The sequence below is a fragment of the Myxine glutinosa genome, chromosome 13 (genome assembly GCF_964187855.1).
Source record: "Myxine glutinosa chromosome 13, kmMyxGlut1.1, whole genome shotgun sequence".
Lineage (NCBI taxonomy): Eukaryota > Metazoa > Chordata > Myxini > Myxiniformes > Myxinidae > Myxine > Myxine glutinosa.
Genome location: NC_136273.1, coordinates 27,852,436 through 27,876,568, shown reverse-complemented (window position 1 = coordinate 27,876,568; position 24,133 = coordinate 27,852,436). Strand labels below are relative to the sequence as shown.

The 24,133-nt window shown below is 45.2% G+C and overlaps 1 protein-coding gene across 3 annotated transcripts in view; it reads left to right on the top strand.

The window, feature by feature from the left end:
- LOC137438746 (CDK5 and ABL1 enzyme substrate 1) overlaps window positions 1-24,133 on the top strand; it is a 44,388-nt gene that overhangs the window by 4,943 nt on the left and 15,312 nt on the right. For 2 of the 3 annotated variants that reach the window (XM_068134064.2, XM_068134063.2), the window contains exons 4-7: window positions 78-170; window positions 2,687-2,764; window positions 12,915-13,023; window positions 13,356-13,521. In XM_068134064.2, the coding sequence (XP_067990165.2) occupies window positions 78-170; window positions 2,687-2,764; window positions 12,915-13,023; window positions 13,356-13,521 (446 nt within the window). Of the gene's footprint in view, window positions 1-77; window positions 171-2,686; window positions 2,765-4,718; window positions 7,261-12,914; window positions 13,024-13,355; window positions 13,522-24,133 lie in introns of those variants that run through there. The other variant, XM_078767208.1, reaches the window with a different exon arrangement.

The window sequence follows — 24,133 nt, the reverse complement described above, 5'->3', positions numbered from 1 at the left end:
CAGAACAAGATGCAGGCAGAATACACTGTGATCTCATGATTGATAATTGTGCTGTGGTTTGTTTGCTTGTCCAATAGGTGTCGTACACTGTCCTGCACTCCACGTCCGAAAACATTCAAGAAAGTTCACTTCATCAACAACATCCGGCAGCATGACGTGAGGAATGGCAGGTGCGTAGACCCTCCTACTCCTGTGTGTTGATAGATGGAACTGAAAGGGCATAACAGTACAAAAGGAACAGCAGAAAGAGAGGGAGGAACCAACAGCAGGGTCGAGGGACAAAATAGACAGAGACGGACAAACAAGGTCCAAGGGTAAAAATGGGTGGTCGGGGAGGACAAAGGGGGTGGACAAGATGGATACAGGAACTCTCAGGAAGGAAAAACTGCAAATTTGGAAGGGGGTGGAGGGAGGGGTGGGTTAACGGGGATAGAAAAGATCATGGTTTTAGATGGGGGATGATCTGAGATGGTGGACCTGGAGGAAAGAATACGATTGAAGAGAATGTGGAAGTTGTTTCCACAGGTGGGAAAAAAGGAACTGAGTGGAGGTGAGCAGTTATCCTCGATTTAGGTACTTTCACCAGAAGGGGGTTGCTGGTGGACCGTGTGCAGCCTGCAGACACCATGTGGAGGACAAAGGACAGAAAGAGCAGAAAGTGCAAGACAAGAAAGGAGGTGGTAGAAGACTGGGAGAACACCGACCTGTCTGCGATGGGAAAGTGATAGGCCCATCGACTCATTTTCATTGTGGGAGATTCCAACTGTCTTGAAGGCCTTGGTTTCCACGGCGTCCAGTTGAACAAGGTGTGAAGCAGGGGTGCCAGCCCAGAGGGGAGAGCAGTACTCCATCAAGCTGTGGATGAAGGCCTTTTAGGTGAATAGGAGTTCAGGTGTGCCAAGGAAGGACTTTTCCTGATGGAGGATGCCCAGTCGGCGGCAGGCTTTGGAAGCCAACATTGAAATGTGGTTTACCCAAGAAAGATTGTGGCTGATAGTGAGACCCAGGATTTAAGTGACTAAACTTCTTCAAGAGGATTGTTAAGAAAGTGGATAGGAGGGTTTGCCAGATGGTAGAGACAGATGGAGAGAGATGTCAGGATTGAAAGTCATATTCGAGATGTTTGACCAGCTTGTGATTTCTAAAGAAGTTCTAAAGAGAGTGAAGAGGCTGCAACCTGCCCTGAAGGTTGTGATAAAGGCTGTGATACCAGTACACCTGTCTGAAGGATGTCATGGCAGAGGGTGGAGTCATCAGCAAATAGATAAAGGGGATTTTTCAGAGTCAGAGAGATCATTGATGAATATCAGGAATAGGACTGGGCCCAGAACACTGCCTTGGGGCACTCCAGTCTTGACAGGGAGAGGAGATGAAGGGACTCCGTTGAGTGCCACACGTTGGCTACGAGAGTAGAGGAAGTCAGGAAGCCATGTGCGGAGTTGGCCTTGGATGCCACAGGCGGAGAGTGAGGCAGGATGCCAGACTGCATCAAAAACATGATATTTATCCAGAAAGGCAGCCCTGATCTCATGGCTGACATTGAAGGCCTTCATCCATTCCTGGGTGAGTAGAAGCAGCATGTCCAAGGTGGAGTGACATGGTCTGAAACCAAATTGGTGATCTGAGATGAGGCCATTGGAGAAAAGGAAGGATTTCATATCAACTATGATGACAGATTTCATGACCTTGCTGATGATTGGAAGTAAGCTGATATGTCTGTAGTTAAGGGGATCCGTTTTTACACCTTTTTATATAATTCAGGCTGACCTCCAAGCAGATGGAAGATAACCTCGTGCAAATGACAGGGTAAAAAGGGCAGTGAGAGGATGTGCCAGGGCAGGTTTTTAGGGCATGTGAGCTGATGCTGTCCGGTTCAGTTGCAGAGTCAGAGTTTAGGGTTGACAGAAACTTCTCTACCTTCTCAGGTGCAAAAGGCACAAATCCAGGAGCATTTGGGTTTAGAGGGGTTGGAGACAGATGCTGGAGACTACCTGGGACTTGATTGTTTATGCGAGTAGAGATTAGTTGATTTTGGTTGTACCAAGACTTGTGTGATATTGGTGTGGAAATTGAGCTCGACGTTGCTTGTGTTGTTTTTTCGTTGCAGCTGCATAGGGGTTGATTTGGAGTCAATCTTGTACGGATGTTGTTTTTTTCGTTTCTTTTTTGTTCCTGATTGTAAGTAATAAATTTCTTGACGATCGAGTAACGTTGTGTGAAGCATGCTGGATGTCTCCGCTACCATTTATTTCCCGAAAGAATGTTGAATTAGACAGCATTGGATTATTGCAAATGAAATGCTGACCACAACACACGCTGCAGCTAAAGCTTCAACCACATATTCAACAGCTTGAGTTGAACATGTACTACTAGGTTGTCAATTGACTTTATTTATTTATTTTCATCTCATGACAGTCCTGAAAAGTTTTGATGTCTTAAAATGTAAACTGCTTGCAAGTTTGGTCGCTTGACGCCAAATTGGTTCGAGTGGATGAATCAAAAAAGAAAATGGAGGAAGAGCAGCTTGTCGATTTGCAAGGTTTGAAACATCGTCCAAATATACATCTGATTTTGGGATCTGCTGAGCACGGCCTTTTTGTGTGACTCAAGTCTGTTGGGTAATTAATGCTACATTGTTGTTGTTGTTGATGTTGTTGTTATTTTTTGACCTGTCTGTCTATCACAGGATTGTGTTGGTGAGTAACAAGCACTCGCTTTGTACCATCTTCTCCATCCTGCCTTACCGTGCTACTTCCCACGTGGGGTAAATTATGAATCGATGGTTTTGTTTTTGATCGCTATAATTTCACCCTCATACCCAGACATCGCGTCCATTTTAATTATTGTCATTGTACATTTGCTAAATTCTGCTGCAGAAATCAAAGGCTCATGAAAGACCTGGATGACTGAGTGGAAGTTCAACAATGAGATTTTGGGGAATGGGGACGAGCGTTGTGTGGGTGAATAAGACCAGGCCATAGAACTCTGACATCCTTGGCGTTTGACCAACATACCATTTGCTTGTATTGAATGAACTAGGGCATGCCCGTACTATATATAAGCTAGGACGTGCCCGTACGTGGGTGCCCGTTCCTTGCCAAAAAAAAAAAAAAAAAAAAATTTGTGTAGGGGTGTGTGTGTGTAAACATCCTAGGGCGTGCCCGTACGTGGGTGCAAAAAAACATGCGTGCAAACAACAACAACAAAAAAAAACTTTGAAACCACGTGGCAGTAACGACCACAGAACCCCCCCCCCCCCTCTATTTACATGAATGGTTTGGTCCATTCGCAACGACCACAGAACCCCCCCCTCTATTTACATGCAATGGTTTGGTCCATTCGCAACGCCAAAGCGAACGGCGAACGGCTAAATCGCCATAGCTCGGTAAGTACTTGTCCGATTAATTTCAAACCTTGAAAAGGCACATCCTCGGGTCCCCAGCAATATACCTGGCAAGTTTAAAGTATATCGGACCCGTGGTTGTCGAGAAACAGCGGTCACAGACAAACGTACAAACGTACAAACAAACACACAGAGATTACTGGAATTATAGATAGATGAATGAATGATCGTTTTAAGGCCATTTTGCCTGCCAGAGCGGGGGTTAGCCCTGTGGGCCCCATGACAATCATGGTTCCCTGTTTGAGGCAATGTTTTTTTGGCCGGGTGCCCTTCCTGGCACCAACCCTTAGTCGCCTCTTACGATGCGCAGGGATACGGTGTACCTATTCTAAACCCGGGTACACACCGGGATCATTCATCCCAGCAAGCTGGTACTCAATTTGCCGACCTCGGAAGGATGACAGGCTGAGTCAACCCCCCTGGTGTTAATTCAGCGATCGACCGGGATTCGAACCCAGGATCCTAGGATCCCAAGCTGGCACCCTAACCGCTAAGCCAACACCAGGCTTGCTTGCTTGTATTGTAAACAACATTTCCAGGACATTAGACTGGCATCCTAGAGGTTGTTGGTTCAACTTTGGCAGAAAGCAGCAACATGAAGGATTTTGATTCTCCAAATCTGAACACCAAGTCGTAAGAGAACCATGAGGCCGAGTAGTTATCGTTATCGTTGGAAAATAAAACTCGAGTGGTAGTGATTCGGGTTGGGAAGTTCGATGACTTGCAATGACCGTGTGCTAGGGTGCATCAAACGCCCAACTATTTTAAAAAAGATGTTGGATTGATCTGTCCCAAATTTTATTTTGTTCCAATCATAAAATAAAGTTGCTATGCAAAATTTGGTAAGGTTTGGACATCGTCTTCTGGGTCCACCTCACCATTTCATATTTTGAGTCGGTGGTATCAGAGTTGGAAATTTGACACGCAGCTGTTTTGAGGCCCATAAATAAAAATGAAAGGATTGACTGATTGCTACATATAATAACTCTTTGTAAAGGTATTATTGTGCTCTGTAGCAATATATCATCATCATAGGGATAGGGATACAATTCATTTATATACAAATAGTCAAAATAATGATTTTTTTCAAAATATGGATATAAAGCTAAATGAAGAGTATTTTTAAAATATAATATATAAATTAAAGAATATCCTGAATGTTGTAGTCATCTTGTCTTTACAGAGATCTTTTAACTAGACAAGATGATTAAAACAATTATTAGGCTATACTCTAATAAAATTGGATAATTGATTTATTTGTTGTACATAATTATGAAATGACATTATTGTTACTAATACTACCTTTTTCTTTCAGATAAAACAATGGATGGCACAGTAAAGAAAGCATCTGTTGCAACAAGAGAGTCCACCAAGGTGTTTGGTCTTGGAAGTGCCATAACTGAACAAGATTCCCAGATCAATGGCACCAGACTTCCAACTTGTTTACAAGTACTACGTTGTTTCATGTGGCACACGGAAGATGGCAAACTTGAACGACGCTCTCGGTGGGAATCAGCAAAGCTTGTACTGCAGAAAGTGACACCATTTTATGGCAAGGCTAATATTCCTATCATCTCTGAACGCAAGGCTATTGAGAAAATTATCAAACTTGCAGATGATAATTCCAAGCTTAGATCAATCCCTATCAACCGAAGAACAACTCCAGCAAGCATCACAAAGGTGAATCAAATGGAGATGAAATTTATGGAGACATTTCCCTTGTGGCCCAATGATGCTAGTTCTCACATCAAGAATCCTGAAGACTTAGCATTCCTGGAATCTATGAAGACAGATCGCTGTGCAACATTTGGCTGCCAAGATAAACTGTTGGCAGATAAGATGCAGCGTAAAGTGAACCGCGAGGAAAAAGAATCAGAGAGGCGAGCAAGTATGGAGCTGGAGTTCAACATAAATACTACAACCACTGTGTATAATATTAGTGACAGTGATGAAGAAGTAACTCTTGGACCTTCAACAAGCACACCAACAACCTCAAGAAGTCATCATCGTTTAGTTAGACCTGGCACATCAGTTTTCATTCCACATGACATCCTGAAGAGGCCCAGTCTTGTTTCACTGGCAAAAAGGATGAAGATGACACCAACCCAACAGGCTGCTTTCACAGAAGCTCTTATTGAAGAAACAGGAGGGGATGTAGCGAAGGTGTCAACATCATATGCTACAGCAGATAAATCAAGACGCAAAATTGGACAGCATATTGCTACTACCTGTAAGGACAAATGGATACCTCCGAAGCTTGCTACGTTGCACTGGGACTCAAAGCTGCTTCCATGCTTAACTAACCAAAACACTTTTGAAGAACGCCTGGCTGTGCTTTTGGGTTCTCAAACTGATATGAAGCTGCTGGGTGTTCCATCCTACAAGCCTGGAACAGACCGTAAATCTGGAGATATAATTGCTCAGCTGACTAATAACCTACTTGAATCATGGAACTGCCAAGAGAATGTTGTCAACTTGACATTTGACACAACTGCATCTAACACCGGCCACATCAGTGCAGCTTGTGTAACAATTCAACAACGGCTTAACAAAGCTCTTCTGTGGTCAGGCTGCAGACACCACATTGGTGAAGTCATTCTTACGCACATTTTTACTGATCTTAAAGTTGAAGCATCTAAGTCACCAGATATCTTCCTCTTCTCAAGGTTTCGCAAGAACTTTGAAATGTTTCCACACACATTCAATGAACCACTTTCACGATTTGATCCATCTCAACTAAATGAAGCAGCAACAAGTTTGACAAGTGACTGGCAAAATAATGTTCTCAGACTCTGTCACACCGAGCAATCTCTAAGACGTGATGATTATTTGGAATTTGTTGATCTGTGTACTGTATTCCTTGATGGTGAAGTAGCTGAACATCAAATAACCTTCAAGCGTCCTGGTGCACTGCATAAAGCCAGATGGATGGCGAAGCTCCTCTACTCAATCAAATTATGTCTCTTCGAAAAACAAATCGCTGATCTTCCAGCAGGTACAATTACCACAGAAAAACAAGTGCCAAAGATCAGAGAATTTGTCACGTTTGTCACTCTAGTATACAGCTCCTGGTGGATGACATGTACCTCTGTCACCGATGCCCCATGGAATGACCTGCAGCTCATCTCCAAACTGAAACAGTATGAAGCTGTCAATGCTGGAATCTCAAGAAGTGCCCTGAAAGCCTTCAAACGACATCTCTGGTACCTCACAGAAGAGATGGTTCCACTTGCCCTCTTCAGCTCAGTTGTTCCTCATGACCATCGCCGTGCTCTGGCAGACAGACTTTTCCAGTAACCAACCCACAAGGACGGTTTGGTACTGGGTTTGGAAAGCCCAGATTTCCTGATGACTTGACTGAGAAGACCACTCTGGCTGATTTTGTTGGACCAGATTCATGGTACCTATTTCATCATCTGAAGCTTGACTGGGCATTTCTAGTTACCGATGTTCAAGAATGGACTAACTCTGCAGCCTACCAGACATCATGGACTAATGTTGAAGCCTTGAATGTGGTGAATGACTCTGCAGAAAGGGGAGTTAAGCTTAGCTCTGACTTCCTTTCAGCAGCCAGAAGTGAAGACCACTACCAAAATGTGCTACAAGTTGTTGAGCACAACCGCAAGGAGAAACCGAATCTTCGAAAGTGAGCAGCTCAAGACTAAACTGTCAGAAATATCCATGAAAACTACAGTATCTTTGTTTTGTTTCTATTTTCATGTTCATCCATAGTCAGATGTACTCGTATTAAGATGATAAATGCTAAGATTGTGTATATATGATTCTACTGTAATAAAAATTATATCATTCTGGTATCTATAATACATATGATTATACCAATAAAATCATGATTTTGACTATTTGTGTATAAGTGAATTATATCCCTATCCCTATGATGATTATATATTGCTACAGTGCACAATAATACCTTTCCAAAGAGCTATTGTATGTAGCAATCGGTCAATCCTTTCATTTTTATTTATGGGCCTCAAAACAGCTGCGTGTCAAATTTCTGACTCTGATACTACCGACTCAAAATCTAATTTGCTGAGGTGGACCCAGAAGATGATATCAAAACCTTACCAAATTTTACATAGGAACTTTATTTTATGACTGGAACAAAATAAAATTGGGGACAGATTGTTTTCTTGACATAGGGGCGTTTGATGCACCCTACCGTGTGCTCACAATGCAAAAATACTTGCTTCCATTCTGACATGACAAAGAGATTATTAAAACTAGAAAGGCACTCGGTAGAGCGCATCCCTCCGCCAGGCTCACCAGATTATGTTTTGTATCCCACTGATCGGCCTGATCTGGATTCGGACCTGAACCAAAATCTAATCGACTCGTTCTTGTCACCAAACCAACTCATCCAACAAGTTTAGTCATAGCTCGTCCACAACTTTTTTAAATAACATGTTATATATCGCTTTTCGCCCGATCTCTCAATGGTGAAGAATCACAAAGAAAATTAAATAATTCTCGTATCCGAATCCATATTCAGATCTTCACCAGAATCAAATCGATTCGTCCTCATCATACAATCAAGTTTCGTCCGTCATACAATCAAGTTTCTCCACCAAGTTTCGTCCAAATCCGTCCATAACCTTTTGAGATATCCTGCTATATATTGTTTTTGGCCCTAACTCCCAATGGTGAAGAATCACTTAAAAAATTGCACTAGCCGGATCCGAATCCGGATATTCGCCAAAATCGAATCATTTTGTCCTTGTCACATACTCTGCCAAATTTCGACAGGATCTGTCCACAACTTTTTGAGATATCTTGTTCACAGACAAACAAACATAAACAGACAGACAGACAGAGGTGAAAACATAACCTCCATCCACCTTCGGTGGTAGAGGTAATCAACTCTGGTAACCACAAACACGATCCGAGGTTGTCCGTCCATCCGTGATAGGTTCTCGTTACCGCGATAACTTGAGAACGGCTGAAGTGATCTAATTCAAAGTTGGTGCAGTTATGTATAATGACGTAAAGATGAACTGATTAGATTTTGGGGTCACAAGGCCAAAGGTCAGAGCACAACATAAATTATTAGCACAACGTAACATTTATGTTGCAATGCCAACTTGTGAACAAGTGATGGGATTATGAACAAATTTGGTATAGGTATATGATATACAGTGCATTCAGAAAGTATTCAGACCCCTTCACTTTTTTCACATTTTGTTATGTTGCAGCCTTATTCTGAAATCGTTTAAATTCATTTTTTCCCTCATCAATCTACATTCAATACCCCATAATGACAAAGAGAAAACAGTATTTTAGAAAGTTTTGCAAATTTATTAAAAAGAAAAAACTGAAATATCACATTGACATAAGTATTCATACCCTTTGCTATGACACTTGAAATTTAGCTCAGGTGCCTCCCATTTCTCTTGATCATCTTTGACATGTTTCTACACCTTGAATGGAGTCCATCTGTGGTAAATTCAATTGATTGGACATGATTTGGAAAGGCACACACCTGTCTATATAAGGTCTCACAGCTGACGATGCATATCAGAGCAAAAACCATGAGGTCGAAGGAACTGCCTGCAGAGCTCAGAGACAGGATTGTGTCGAGGCACAGATTTGGGGAAGCCTACAAAAACATTTCTGCTGCATTGACGGTTCGCAAGAGCACAGTGGCCTCCATAATTCTTAAATGGAAGAAGTTTGGAACAACCAGGACTCTTCCTAGAGCTGGCCGCCTGGCCAAACTGAGCATTCGGGGGAGAAGGGCCTTGGTAATAGAGGTGACCAAGAACCCGATGGTCACTCTGGCTGAGCTCCGGAGATCCTGTGTGGAGATGGGAGAAACTTCCAGAAGGCCAACCATCACTGCAACACTCCACCGATCTGGGCTTTATGGCAGAGTGGCCAGACGGAAGCCAAACAGTTCAATCTTGGTTTCATCAGACCACAGAATCTTGTTTCTCACAGTCTGAGAGTGCTTTTTTTGCAAACTCCAAGCGGGCTTTCATGTGTCTTTCACTGAGGAGAGGCCTCCGGAATTTGTTTCATCTAATTGTTTCATCGAATGCCATCTGACCTTGATGTCCAACATTTAGAGATAGAGTGCAAATTAAGAAAACTAGCAACGGTACCCGCCCTATGGGCGGGGCTTCAATTGGGAGGCCCAAATGAAAAGGCAAAATATCAGAAATTGAAGGCTTTTTAAATTTTAAACAAATTCATATAAACATCCGTTGTATTATATCACACGCAAATCATCAAAATCTAAACAGTACATGGCGCCCATTTTGAAAAAAGATGGAATTCTGCAAAACGGAAGCGGCCGCTACACGTCTTTCTCAGTCGCATGTTTATGTGTGAAGAGTGCGTGCCGAATCTGTAACACGGAAGCGGCCGCTACACCTGTTTCTCAGTCGCTTTGCACACGCTGCCATGTTACTTCGGAGCCGCATGTTTATATGGGAAGAGTTCGCCAGAAGTCGATCTACTCTCTCCTGGTACGTAGAATAAACAGTATTTGTAGAATTTCAACAAAAGCCACATCACTGTTCATATCGGTAAATATTATTCCATCGTGTTTGGAAAAACTGGAAAATTGGAAAACTTGGAAAAACAATATAGCCTATTTTACTCCCAGGGGTCCCAGGAATACCCACCCAAAATATCGTTGCGATCTGTTGTCGTTTTGCGGAACCTTCGAACGGACGGACGGACATTTGGTGAATTATAGTAAGATGTGTCCCCATACACTATCTATCCATACAACACAACATCATGAAAATCGGAGGAAAGTTATTTCAGTTATGATCAAAAAAGTGTTTTTAGTTCATTAGGCCGCAATTTGAAAAAAGTAGGTCAAGGACACAAAACAAGTACCAGGTGCACAACTTCAGTGCAGTCCATAGAGTATATTTCAACCACAAGAGGGCGTAGTTAGATTAAATCGTGTCCAGATTAGAAAGCTTGTCCGCCATCATCGTTCTGGGAAAAATTGCATTTGAAGTACTTGAAAGATACCGGAAAGCTTGTACCAACCGAAGGAGGAGAAACAGTGGAATTTCCTTTCATAAGAGAGTAGTATAGTATAGTGCATAACATCATAAAGTACATGATGCCAAACGATAAAGTACATAATGCCACAGAATCTTGTTTCTCACAGTCTGAGAGTCCTTTAGGTGCTTTTTTGCAAACTCCAATCAGGCTTTCATGTGTCTTTCACCGAGTTCTACCGTCTGGCCACTCTGCCATAAAGCCCAGATCGGTGGAGTGTTGCAGTGATGGTTGGCCTTCTGGAAGATAGCATTTGGAGATAGCATTTACAAACGCGAGTGGCTACACGTAAATGATGCCCCGCCCTTCTCCCCACATGCAGAGTACCTAATTGCAACTTTTTATTGTGACTACGTCTAAATAATGAAACATTCCGACTATATAAAGAATACAGCTCAAATGGAAAAGTTCCTGGGAAAAAAGTCTTTCGGGCGGTGTAGAAGAACATTACATTACACCTGTCTTGCTAAAACCAAAGTTACTCTTTTCGTTACAACATACAAAAGAGAGTCTGTGGAGGGAATAAAGTCTATGAAGGGAATAGAGCCTGTGATGGATGCTGTGAAGAGAAACAGGTTGAGATGGTTTGGTCATGTGTTGAGGAAGGATGGAAGTGACTGGTTGCGAAGAGTAATGGAAATGAATGTAGAAGGAAGTAGAGGACGGGGAAGACCGGGAAAGACTTGGCTAAAGGTGGTGGAAGAAGAAATGAGGGCAAGGGGGTTAACAAGGGGAGATGTAGAAAATAGGGCAAAATGGAGAAGATTGTCATGGGGCCCGCAAGGCTAACCTCTGCTCTAGCAGGGAAAATGGCCTTAAAATGCCTGTTGTTGTTGTATACAAAATGACATTTTTTAAATTAAAGATTTCAAATAAACTTCTTGAAAGTGTACGTGCACATAGCTTATAAAATAAGAACGAAAAAATATCTCTCGGCAATTTCCCGTCTGTGTTTATTTATTTATTTTACATATGTGAATTACATATCCATGCACACGTGAAATGGAGTTTGTTTATTAATCCTGGATGTGAACACGATTCAGCCTTGAAAACTCGTGCCAAAAAAAACAAAAAACATCGATGGAATGAATGGAAGTTTAAACAGGATTACCTTTACTGCCATATAATAATGATGAATGAAATTCGAATGAATTGGAGCAATTTCCCGTCTATGGCGATACGTGAACGAAGCTCCGCCCCTCTCCTCACATTGTTGACTTTTTATTGTGACTACGTCTAAATTAAACATTTCATCGTGACGACTGTCATCAAATGGAAAAGTCCGCCGCGAATTTTCAATACATCTCGGCCTTTTCCCTTCTGTTATTTTAGGCGATGTACGATATACCGTGCCGCAAATTTCTAAAAAGTCTCAGCAATTTCCTGTGTGTGCATGAATTTTCTCAATTATTGCTGAAACCGAGTGTAAACCCATCGATAGAAATTAAATCAGATGGTGAATTAGAGTCGCGATAAAGCAGTGAGAGAGTCTCAATGGTCTTTATGTTACAGGCCTTCGAAAATGCATTTTGTTCTGTAAACGGTAACGTTCATCGAATTTTATTCCCGTTTTTTTCAACCGAGTCTAAAATCATGTTAGCGACTTTGAAAAATGAAATGATATATCGAATTAGAGTTGAAATAAAACTGAGAGAGAGAGCAAGACAAAGGCCTAACAAAAGAGGCCCCAAAGCGATGTGAGCAAACAAAATGGTGGTGATTTGTTTTTGAACCCCCTCCCAGACCGGGTGTAGCCACATCCCCGGACAGACTCACAGACAGACAGAATCACCTACGGAGAATATTATATAGATATTTATAAAAGTTGTGGACGAGTTGGGTATGTGACAAGAACAAGCCGATTCGATTTTGGTTCAGGTTTGAATCCAGATCCGGCCTATCAGTGAGATACAAAACCAAATGTTCAAACAATTGGTCCGATTGCCAGGAAATTTTCACTATAGGTGCACCTCCTCCCATGGAATTTTTTTTAATGATAATGACATTATAGGTCACGTGGTATGGGTGCCATCTTGGAAAAACCGAAAATTTTTTGCACCTCCATATCTCTGAAAGTGTTGCATATAAAAAAAAGAGACATGGCTCATTGTAAAGAACTCTCCATGGGGAATAATATATGTTAATGATGATGTCATGGGTTCCTCCATTATGACGTCATAATTCGACAACTACAAAACTTCATCCAGTCAAGATGAAATTTCTTGAGCATCATCTAGGGATAAATTGGTGGAGAAAAAAAAAATGATGACGTCATCGGTCATGCGGTTCGGCCGTCATATTTGTTTTAACACAAAAGCCTTAAAAACCACTAAAAACACATCCAGGCGAGGGTCTGCAATCTCTGATTGCTCTTTCTTGTTTTTTGCTTGTAATTGAACTTATAATGATTGTTGAATTGTAAAGCCGAGTTTGGCAAATTTACTTACATGTTTGTCTTTTTGGATATTATGAGCAGGGAGCTGAAGTTGGACAGTGTGAGGCAAAGACATCACTCTGGTGGACACTCCATGTCCACAGACATGGTGGTCGGACTCGAGGGAGTGGAACTTGGAGCAGATGGCAAAGTAAGCTTGCTTGAGTCTTATCCATGTCATCTTGTGGTTCTTCAAATTATAGCAAGGAACAAAGCATTCTCATAACGACAATTAAGTGTCATGAAACATTCATTATTGTATTTTTTTTTTTTTTTTAACCTTTTCTGCCATCTTTTAGAATACATGCTACGATGCCTTAAAGATGTCATTTGTGCCAAAGATTGTTCTACTCACTGTCATCGACATAAAATAAGAATTCTGACATAATATCCTGCGTAGGTAACTCCGTACACAAAACGTCATTTTATTCCAAATTGCAAATCACTATTGTGCTGCTCCCCTTCTTGCCGCTCTGTACTCAGTCAATCTCCTATGCGAAGCTCCTGTACCCAACACATGCCCTGCTGAGAGTTGGACTGCTGGCTAGGGAGGACAGCGTTTTTGAACAGTCCCCCACTGTGGTCTGGCCAGCGAGCCTTGATACCTTTGCAGGAAAATCCATACCAGCTTCACTCTGCATTAATACAGGTACCTTGATTTGTTTGTGTAAGCATTTGTACCTCGTATATTAAGATGTCTGTGCTTCCTAACACATCTGTGGAAGCTCAAAGCCACACATTAGTTTGATGGTTACAAATAGTAGCCCTTAAGGCAATGCCGTCTGGTTCAGCGTTTGACTGTCCGTCCGGTGTATGTATGTATGTCGCTCACAAACGTCCACCAATCAGAGCTGAGGATTTGGTCACATGACAGGGGGACAACGTTTAGTGTTACGGATTCATCACTTCCATTGTTGTGATTTTCATCCACTTGAAACATTTCTGGTTCCATGTATTATTATTACTGTGGTTTGAGGGAAATGACGGTTATTGTTGTCAAAAGGTATAAAGGTTAATGTTTTAAATGAAACCGGAACCGGACGATGACGAAGCGGAAGGAGAAAAAAAAAAGGCGGAGCGAGAGAGTCGGAGAAGAAGCTGGTTGCTTTGCGGTCTGCAACGAACGTTGTCGAGCAAGAGTCACGCACTTTGGGTTTCCTGGGAAAAAGGATTCCTGCGATAAAGTTGTTATCGCTGTGACTGATCATCCTGCGTGTCAGGTTTGGCGTTAGATTCCGAAGAATCATCGCCGGGTCGTTGCGACTCGAGGGCGAGCCGTCGGCTATTTTGACTCGCGCGCTTTGCGCATCGAGCAAACTTTCCTTGCTTCGTCAGCCGTTTCCACCGCTTTCAGACGTATCTGTGGTGTGTGTGCGCACCGAGGCTTCTGACAATTACTTTGCGGCTCGCCGACTGTGAACAGTGAAAGTTCATACCTGGAGAGCGCCTTTGGATTTCCCAGTCGCCGTGAGTGCGCCTTTGTGCCGCTTTAACCGCGTGACCCTTTTCTCTGCTTTGGCTGCGTGCGCCTTTGTGCCGTTTTGGGTGGCGTGACTGTGCCTGTCATCTGAACGAGATTCTGGCTTTGATTCGACATCGTTCCGATGATCACTGGAGGGGATCGGCTCTGAGCTCGAAGTCGGGAATATAGAGACATTGGGGAATGTACTTTTTGCACTCACTTGGAGCACAGTGAGTTACCTTGTACTAGCTGATGGTACCATCATAGGAGATATATTGATTGTACTCTTGATTACTATTATTATTGTACTGTTATTCTTGTGTGATTTTTAATACAATATTTGTTTGTATTTATTGGTGTTTGTATTATTTGCAATTGGTGTGGTTTCACCATTGATTTTTGACACAGGATAACATATTTTTCTGCCGTGACTCATTTCGGGGCTCAGAGGTACACCGTGACCAGGGGGTCGGGGAGGAGCACGTAAGATTAGTAACCATTATAGTTGCATATTTTACAAAAGGAAATATAATAACCTTTTGTGGAACGTTTTTGGGTCCCAGTAGGTGTCATAAGGTCGGGCGGGAGGAGTGGGATTAAAAGAGTGTGGGAGTTTGTTCCAGAGATGGGAAAAAAGAGGAATGAGAGTGAAGTTGAGCAGAGAGTCTCGATTTTGGAAGTTTCACCAGGAAAGGGTTGCTGGCAGATCTTGTGCGTCCTGAAGGGATATTTGGGTGACAGAGTACAGATAGAGCTGGGGGAGCTCAGCTGGAGAAAGACCACCAACCTGCCTGCGGTGAGAGAGTGAAAGGCCTTCAGAATCAGCTTCATCATGGGAGATTCCAATGATTCTGAAAGCTTTGGTTTCTACAGCGTGAAGCCGAGCTAGATGTGAGGCAGGAGCACCAGCCCAGAGGGGGGAGCAGAACTCCATCAAACTGCGGATGAAAGCCTTGTATGTGGTGAGGAGCTCAGGTGTGGCAAGGAAGGACTTCGCACGACGGAGGATGCTCAGTCGGCGACTGGCTTTGGAGGCCAGCTTGGAAATGTGGTTTTCCCAGGAAAGATTATGGCAGATAGTGAGACCCAAAAGCTTGAGTGACAGAACGCCTTTGAGAGGATTGTTGAGAAATTAGATGGGAGGGTTGTCCAGTCGGTCTTTTCTTAGAGACATAGTGAGAGTGTGAGATTTGTCAGGATTGAAAGACATGTTCCACTTGTTTGACCAGTCTGTGATTTTGTCCAGGTCTGCAGAGAGTGAGGAGGCTGCAGACTGCCGATCTGAGGGATGAGGTATGGAGCGGCAGAGAGTGGAGTCATCAGCAAAGAGATAGAGAGGATTTTCCAGAGAGTCGGAGAGATCATTGATGAAGACCAGAAAAAGCACAAGGCCCAGAACACTGCCTTGGGGAACTCCAGCCTGAACAGGAAGGGGATATGAGAGAAATCCATTCAGGGCCACACGTTGATTACGATCAGAGAGGAAATCCGCAAGCCATGTGTGGAGATCTGTATTAAGAAACCTGGGTTTAATTTGTCCAAAGCGGATGGTGAGTCATAGCGCCTAAGGCCTATACTTACCATATTGTTGGAAGAGACATATTGTTGAAAGAGACGTAACGCCGATGCTTTCGATATTTGATGGTCATTTTAACAATCGGTTTGTTTGTGTTTCACACTGAATGAAAAACGTAAAGGTAGATCATGGCGATTGTGATATATGACAGGTTCGACGATATGTTCGACCTGAACGACATTCAAATTAAAATGGCAGTGCTTGGAGAGTCAGCCGCAGCACCGCCGTAATGACATCAGACGTAATCACATCACCCTGTCATGTGACCAGATTATCAGCTCTGATTTGTATACGTTTAAGGGGACATACATACATACATACATACATACATATATATATATATATATATATATATATATATATATATATATTGTTGCAGACGCGGTTTTAGATGTTATTTTACCGAGCGGTTGGTATTACCGCGTCCGAACAGTTACTCCCCGATTAGAACCCGATCCCGCCCAAACGTTGGCCGGATCGCACCGCAGCTGCTCAATGAGGGAAAAGACTAAAACGACGAATGCTAAGAGGAAAAGGAATAAAACGAGAAGACGTACAGACGAGTAATGGGATTTATTATTTACACAAGCAAAAAAAAAAAGGAGCAATCAAGGTTTATTTACAACACATAAGACGCAGGTGACACAGTGCAAATACTAGCTTACCTACAGACTTAACTTATTCCCAGGACAGAACAAACAAAGACACTGACTCACGCGGGGAATTGCAGAGTGGATTGCTGGAAGGAGGTGTGTGGCTGGAGGGGGGGGGGGGACGGCACGGAGCTGGCTGGAGCTTGATCCCGCACGGGACGTCGGGCTGGACCTCGACGGCCGCTGATGCCACCGGGCCTGTCGTGTGCGCGGGATCACGGGTCGGAGCTGCTTGGTGGAGCCGATGCGCTGGTGGGGGGGTCTGGCGTGACGGGTTCTCTCCTCCTTACGCGCTCTTGCTCTGATGACCCAGCTCTTTTTCGTCCCTCCTTGTCTCAACTCAAAGTGCATCTCCCCTGGGAACACCCCCGCCGTGGGTTATATAGGCCCCGCCCCTCAACCTTTGCGAACCTCCCCCAAACGTTCTCTCCCCGCCCTCTCAAGCCAAACCCCTTGTTCATGGTTGGTCGAGTGGGGCTGGCTCACTCCTCCCCTCTCTGACGAGGTGGGGACCCGCCTTTCTTCCCCAACCCTGCCTCGTGGTCAATGGCGGATGAAGGGAAAACCGCCCAACATGCAGTTGGCAATGCGAATTGCAATTGATGAAAAGGGGGGAATGGAAGTGTTGGGAGTGGGAATGAAGGGAATCTATCTCTTTCACTGGTGCAATGGAGTATTTCAATTAATGGGAGACACAGCCTTACTCTAAAAACACATAATAAGAGATAACTATCAAACAGAGGTATTCTATTATTTGGCTGACGTGTATGCTTGTGGACTAATTATGGGATGCCCTTTCACCTTTACACAGCTCCGGAGGCAGGGGGGCGCAGAATAAACAATAATAACAATTCACACAATAAAAAAAAATACACAGTTCTCATACCTGCAACAATATATATATATATATATATATATATATATATATATATATATATATATATATATATATATATTGTTACGGTACGCAGTTAAGGATGTTGTTTGCCGAGCGAAGGCTCCGCGACCGAACAGTTGTTCCCCGACTCTTCCCCAACTCACCCGATTCACCCCAAACTTTGGCCGTATCGCACCGCAGCTGCCCAATCTGGAAAAGACTAAAACGACGAATGCAAAGAAAAAGGAATAAGAAGACGAGAAAAGGGTTGAAAATACTACTAAATTTATTTACTATTTACAGGCTCAAAATAACCAAGGAGAAGGAAAGATAAGAAAATAATATACAGAAGCTTTTAGAGACACAGGGAAAATACTAGCTTATACAGACTTAATTACCTACCCAGGACAGAACAAACAAAGACGACTCACACGGGGAATGATGATAGGAATTGGCTGGAAGGAGAGGATGGCTTGGAGCTGTATTGTGCAGCACGATCGGCGCGTTTAGCAGCCGCCGTTCCTTCGCAGCCCTGCTCAAAACCGCCGTCCAGGCCCCAAGCGGCTGTTGGGTGTTGTTGCTGCTGTGGCCACCGCTGCTTTTCCAGGATTACAACAGGCTTTGTGGTTTCTGGGATGTCCTCTCCTTGGATGTTCTCTATGTTCTCTTGGTCCAATCACTCCTCACCACCGACAACTCAACGCAACCAACGTAACCACTGACCACCACAACGCAACCACTGACGACCAAAACCACACAACTCAGCTCTGCTTCTTGGACCCTCTCTCTTCTCAACGGCTTGGGCTCCCTTTTGTCTGCCGGTAAAAGCTCATCTCTAAAAGCTTGTCTCAGCTTCTCTTTTGGGAGCGTCGCGCTGCGGATTTTAGCTGCGGTCACGCCTGCTCATTCCCTCCTCTCAGCGCCTCTCTTTCTTCTTCAAAGCTCGACTCGACTGCTTGGGGAGCGTCGCGCTGTGGGTTATATAGGCCCCGCCCCTCAACCTTTGCGAACCTTCCCGATCGCTCTTCCTCCGCCCTCTCTAGCCAAACCCCTGGCTCATGGTTGGTCGAGTGGGGCTGGCTCACTCCTCCCCTCTATGACGAGGTGGAGACACGCCTTTCTTCTCCGACCCTGCCTCGTGGTCAATGGCGGTTATTGGAGGGGAGGTAATTGCCAAACGACGAAAAGGGGGAATGGGAATGAAGGGAATCTATCTCTTTCACTGGTGCAATGGAGTACTTCAATTAATGGGAGACACAGCCTTACCCTAAAACACAGAATAAGATATAACTATCGAACAGGGGTATTCTATTATTTGGCTGACGTGTATGCTTGTGGACTAATTATGGGACGCCCTTTGACCTTTACACAGCTCCGGAGGCAGGGGGCGCAGAATAACAATAATAATAATAATAAGGCACACAATCAAAAAAAAATACAGTCCTCATATCCGCAACACTGCACCCTCCTCCTCTTAGGCACGTCCCGGGCCTACAACTTTTATTTAGTGTGACACGTAGGTGTAGTTCCCTCTACTTTTAACCTGACCCTGAGTGCGACAGTTTTAAAACATAAATAAATGTGTCCCGCTGCTCCATTGCACCCTGCCTAACAGACTTACGCCCACAGTTAACCGAATTGCGGAATTGTCTTCAAACTACACACTGACGGTGGGGAGCATTATTTACAATGACGCTATTTTTATTTACAAGACTAACCCAGGACCTGTGATTGTTCTTTCTGGGGGGGAGACAGTCTGCTCTGCATCGATGCACCATTAAAGCACCCAAAAACGCACCAATACACACCCAAGCACCAATCGGTGCAGTCATCACTGTTCAAGAATAAAAAAATAAATCAACAACCCCTAACCCTGCAGGTGATCTCTTGCTCTTCGGCTCCCTCTGCTGGTTATTATTATTGTCTTCCAGTTGTTGTCTTTCTTTCATTTTCTTACTGGCGGCCTATTTGCAATAAAGCTTGCCCAAACGTGTCCATTTTATTTATTTTATTTATGGCCCACAGGGCCGACTACGCGTGGTTCACCTGTGGGGCATCGGTGCCCTGTGGCCAAGGTCCGCCAGCAAGATTTCGGGCCCTCATGGCTGGTTCCAGCAGAGGGGCCATGCCCCAACCCATGGGGTCCATAAGTGGTGCTCGGCCACAGACATGTGGCCCATAATGTGGTGCATCGATGCAGACAGCTGGTTCTGAGAGTTCCGGGCGCACAATGGCCGACTCACGCACGCTCCCCTCGGCGCCCCATGGCGCACAGGTCATGTGGGAGACAAAAGGGGGACAAGAGAAATGAGCGAGGGGTAAGGTCACAAGGGTACACGTCAATAAGGCAATGCAAGGCGAAATGCGTACGGAGAGCGAAATGAGAAAGCTCGTCCCTACCGTACGTCACCCCCCTGTCACCTACACTACCCTTGCCCTTACCCCATATGTACAAAAATCTACACATTACCAATCCGTCGCTACTGTCACGTCTTCCCCTTATTTCCCTTATACCAAATTCGTCTTCACTCCCCCACTATCCAAAATTTGCTATCACCCAATTCGTCATCAATCCTCATAAGGAGGAAGAGATGGAACAACAAAGCACAATGTCACACCCACGTCATGATGCGTCTCACAATCCAAAACATTTGCATTAATGAAAAATAATAAAACATGGCATGGTGTGGAGTTACCTCATCTCAGGTGAGTGGATGCAGATGGTGCGAGGAGACTCCAATCCTAACTATCCTCTAAATGACCTTAACACACTTTACACTACCCGGGGTCTCTCCCTGCGAATCCATTGGCCAACTTACACTATGGGTTCTAAAAACCAATTCCCATTGACCAAACTGTGGTGCTTCTCAATTTGGGGTCTCACTCCCCCGATTCATCTCCCGGTGCCCTCGCACAATTTCTGGGTTGCGACGTGTAGCTCTCCCAGCAGGTCTACCCACCTGCACACCTCCACCACTGTAGTTGCCACCCGAGCTTACCTGCTCCTTAACCTAACCTATCTACTGGGGAAGGCCCCTCCTGGCTCTGTCACCCCACTCGGTGCCCTCTGGCACTGGGCTACCCGGGTCCGTCCTCCGGATCCTCGGGCCCCATCCACAACAACGCTACCGGCTCCCAGAGCCCACCTGCGGCCTCACCTGGCCGACATCCTCACAGTGGTGGAGCGCCCTAACCAACTACACACACTAACAGGCTACACGCCCAGCCATTTCCACAACACTAATGCACCCATCCAAATACCATTCTGTCACCGGCACCACAGATGCCAATATCCAACCACAATTTACCTATACCCTATACCTAACACTTACACTACCCGCCCCGGGTATTCGTGATGGGGGTCCACTCTTCCCCCATTCACACCTTCGCACCACCCACTCCACTCCATCGTTTCCACCATACTCACTCCACGACCATCCATTCCAATACTCCACTTATTCCACACTACCATTTATTCCACATAGCGACATACACCTGTTGTTGCACACCTGTACAATCACCTGGTGCCACCTGCACCCTCCTTTCTTCCTGGACCATTTGGTCATCACAATACACATCACCATCACTCACTCATACACTGCTCCATCCACCTGTTCAGTTGCACACCTGTGCAATCACACCTGTTCAATCCCCAAACACACGGCATCATCTCAGCTAACTACTCCCCTCTGAAACTTGCGCTTCCCAGTCGTCCCTTTAAACTATTGCGCTCCCTCGTCATTATAATCCACACTAATCTACCTGCGTCCCCACTACAGGTATCAGTCACTATCTAAACTTAACGTTACCTAATGTCATCTTCTAGGGCCCTACACACAATATCCTAACCCACCCGGGCTAATTTTCACTGCCATCAACCCCATAAACTAGTGCTCCTTTGCCCCCCCCCCCTGTGAGGGATGGTGGATTTGCCATCCCACCACATCGGGGAGGTCCTACTGTCAATTTCGCTCGTCCAAATCCAACAATTCAAAAATTTGTCATTTACTGCTAATCACCGTACCATCATCAAATTTTGCTTTTTTCTAATTTCGGGGCTAAAACACTATCCTCATCACCCGTCTACTTATTAGATCCTCTCGGTGCGCCAATTCCCTTCCAAAGCTCGGCTTCGTACAGCCGAGCAATGAACGCGGGTTCTTTTGTGCCAGCGGCTGGATACGGTCCGCATTCGGGGCAGGGACGGGGGCTTACCCGGGCCGAGATCCCACGCACCACCTCGGCGCGGAGCCATCCAATTGCCCGATCTCGACCTGCCGGAACGTCTCAATAAAAAGTGGTCGCCATGACGACCCTTCCTATCGGGCTGCCCGCTCCGCCTAGTGGAGCCCGGACGCGGCCGTTCCAAGCGAGGCACAGCGTGGATCGCGTACGGCGGTCCTTTCGAACCCGCTGTGGCTCGGATCCCCGCTGGTTCTCGCGGCACGCGAAGCCCGGCACGCACCGAGGGCCCGATTCGGCTATAAGTCGCTCTAACCGCAAACCCGGTTACCGTCGATGTCTCACCTGCATGCTTACACGCATACGCTACCCCTTTCTTGCTACTACCTCCAGCTGTTCCCATGCTCCTCGTACCTTTTCCTTACACACCTCGGTACACTCATTCCGCTCACCGACTTGGTCACACACCTGACCACCGAACACCTTGGCACACATTCGTCGCTCGCACACCTCACCAACACACCTCTTCGCGCCCCTTCCTCGGTCACCTCCTCTGTGACAATCACAGGTGTGCTTTCACTCGCACACCCAACCACGTGCCTCACGACCAACTCAAGTGTGCATTCCCACACACGCTCTACCATTCCAGGTGTGCATCCTTCCATTCCAGCTGTACATCCTCGCTCACCTGTCACAACCAACTCACGCTCCGTGTCACTCTCACTACTCTCACCTCCATTCTTGACAGCGCACTCACCCTTACTCTCGACAGCACACTCTTTCCTCATGCACCCGTCCGTTACACACCTTTCTCGCGCACACTCTTGCGCACACTCTCCCGTTACATCCTCTGTAACACTCACGACAGGCGTACACTTTCTCGTTACATCCTCTGTAACACTCACCGCAGGCGTGCATTCCCCCTTACTCTTGACAGTGCACTCTTTCCCCATGCACCTGTCCGTTACACACCGTTCTCGCGCATCCTCTTGCGCACACTCTTTCGTTACTTCCTCCGTAACACTTACCACACCGCGCTTCCATGTACCCCCTCGCACACGCGCTACGACCGACTCACTCTCGACAGCACACTCACTGGTCGGCGCGCACTTTTTCCTCACACACCCCATGGTCGGACATTCTCGCACACCTCTTTTTTCGCACACCTGACCTGTCACACACTTCACCAACTGTCTTTCACGAACACCCGGATCCAAACCAATCCCCAAGCCGACTGAAGCTTTCCTCACATCATGTACATTTCCGATTATATCGCCACTCACCTTGGCACCTCGTCTCCGCACCTCTTTTTCCACCTGCAAACTCTTTATTTGGTTAGTGAGCAGCACATCATGAGTTGAGCACCGACCTTGTACCAATTCCATTACCTCCTCCTTTATTTCCCTCTTAGTTTCTGTCCGTCTCTTCTTAATTTCACTCACCTCTTCTTCCACTTCCTCTAATTTTTGCTTCACCTCTTTTATTCCCCAGTGCGTCTCCTCAAGTTCTCTTCCTCTAACGCCACCTTAACCGTTTCTATGTGCGTCCTCACCTCTCGGTCCTTCGTCTCCATTATCTCTGTCACCTCGTCCACCCTCATTGTCAGTCCCTCACGTACCATCTGACATTGCCTCTGTGTCGCTATCAAGTCATTTTTAATTTCTTTTTGTGTCGCCTTTAACCCTCCGAGTACTGCAGTGTTCCTTTGAACCTGCTCCACTAACTCCGTCTGTCCCTCTGTCAGCTGTTCCACCTCCTCCGTCAGATCTTCTATGCCCCCTTGTAACTTTGCCGCCCCATTTCTCTGGCTCTTTTTTCGTTGTCGCACTTCGACTCTGCCATGTATTCGCTAAACCGTGCCATGAACTGCTGCATGTCAAACGGCTGCATGTTAAAGCCCGCTGATACAGCGGGCTCGGCTACCGCGCGCTCGTGCGAGGCGCCTTTTTGCGCGCCTGAAACCCCCTCAACCACATTGCCAATGTTCTCCTCCTCTCTTTCATCGACATACATTTCCCCGAGGTCCTGGGTCGATTCTACCCCGTCTATCTCTCCCACCGGCATCCCGTCGCCTTGACCAGCCATGGCGCGATTTCAAAATTCGGGTTTTGTAAAACAAAAGCAATTTCGGTACTTTGTAATTTTGAGCGCGTTAAGCGCGCTTCGGGTCCAATCTCACTTCCTGACACCAATTTGTTACGGTACGCGGTTAAGGATGTTGTTTGCCGAGCGAAGGCTCCGCGACCGAACAGTTGTTCCCCGACTCTTCCCCAACTCACCCGATTCACCCCAAACTTTGGCCGTATCGCACCGCAGCTGCCCAATCTGGAAAAGACTAAAACGACGAATGCAAAGAAAAAGGAATAAGAAGACGAGAAAAGGGTTGAAAATACTACTAAATTTATTTACTATTTACAGGCTCAACATAACCAAGGAGAAGGAAAGATAAGAAAATAATATACAGAAGCTTTTAGAGACACAGGGAAAATACTAGCTTATACAGACTTAATT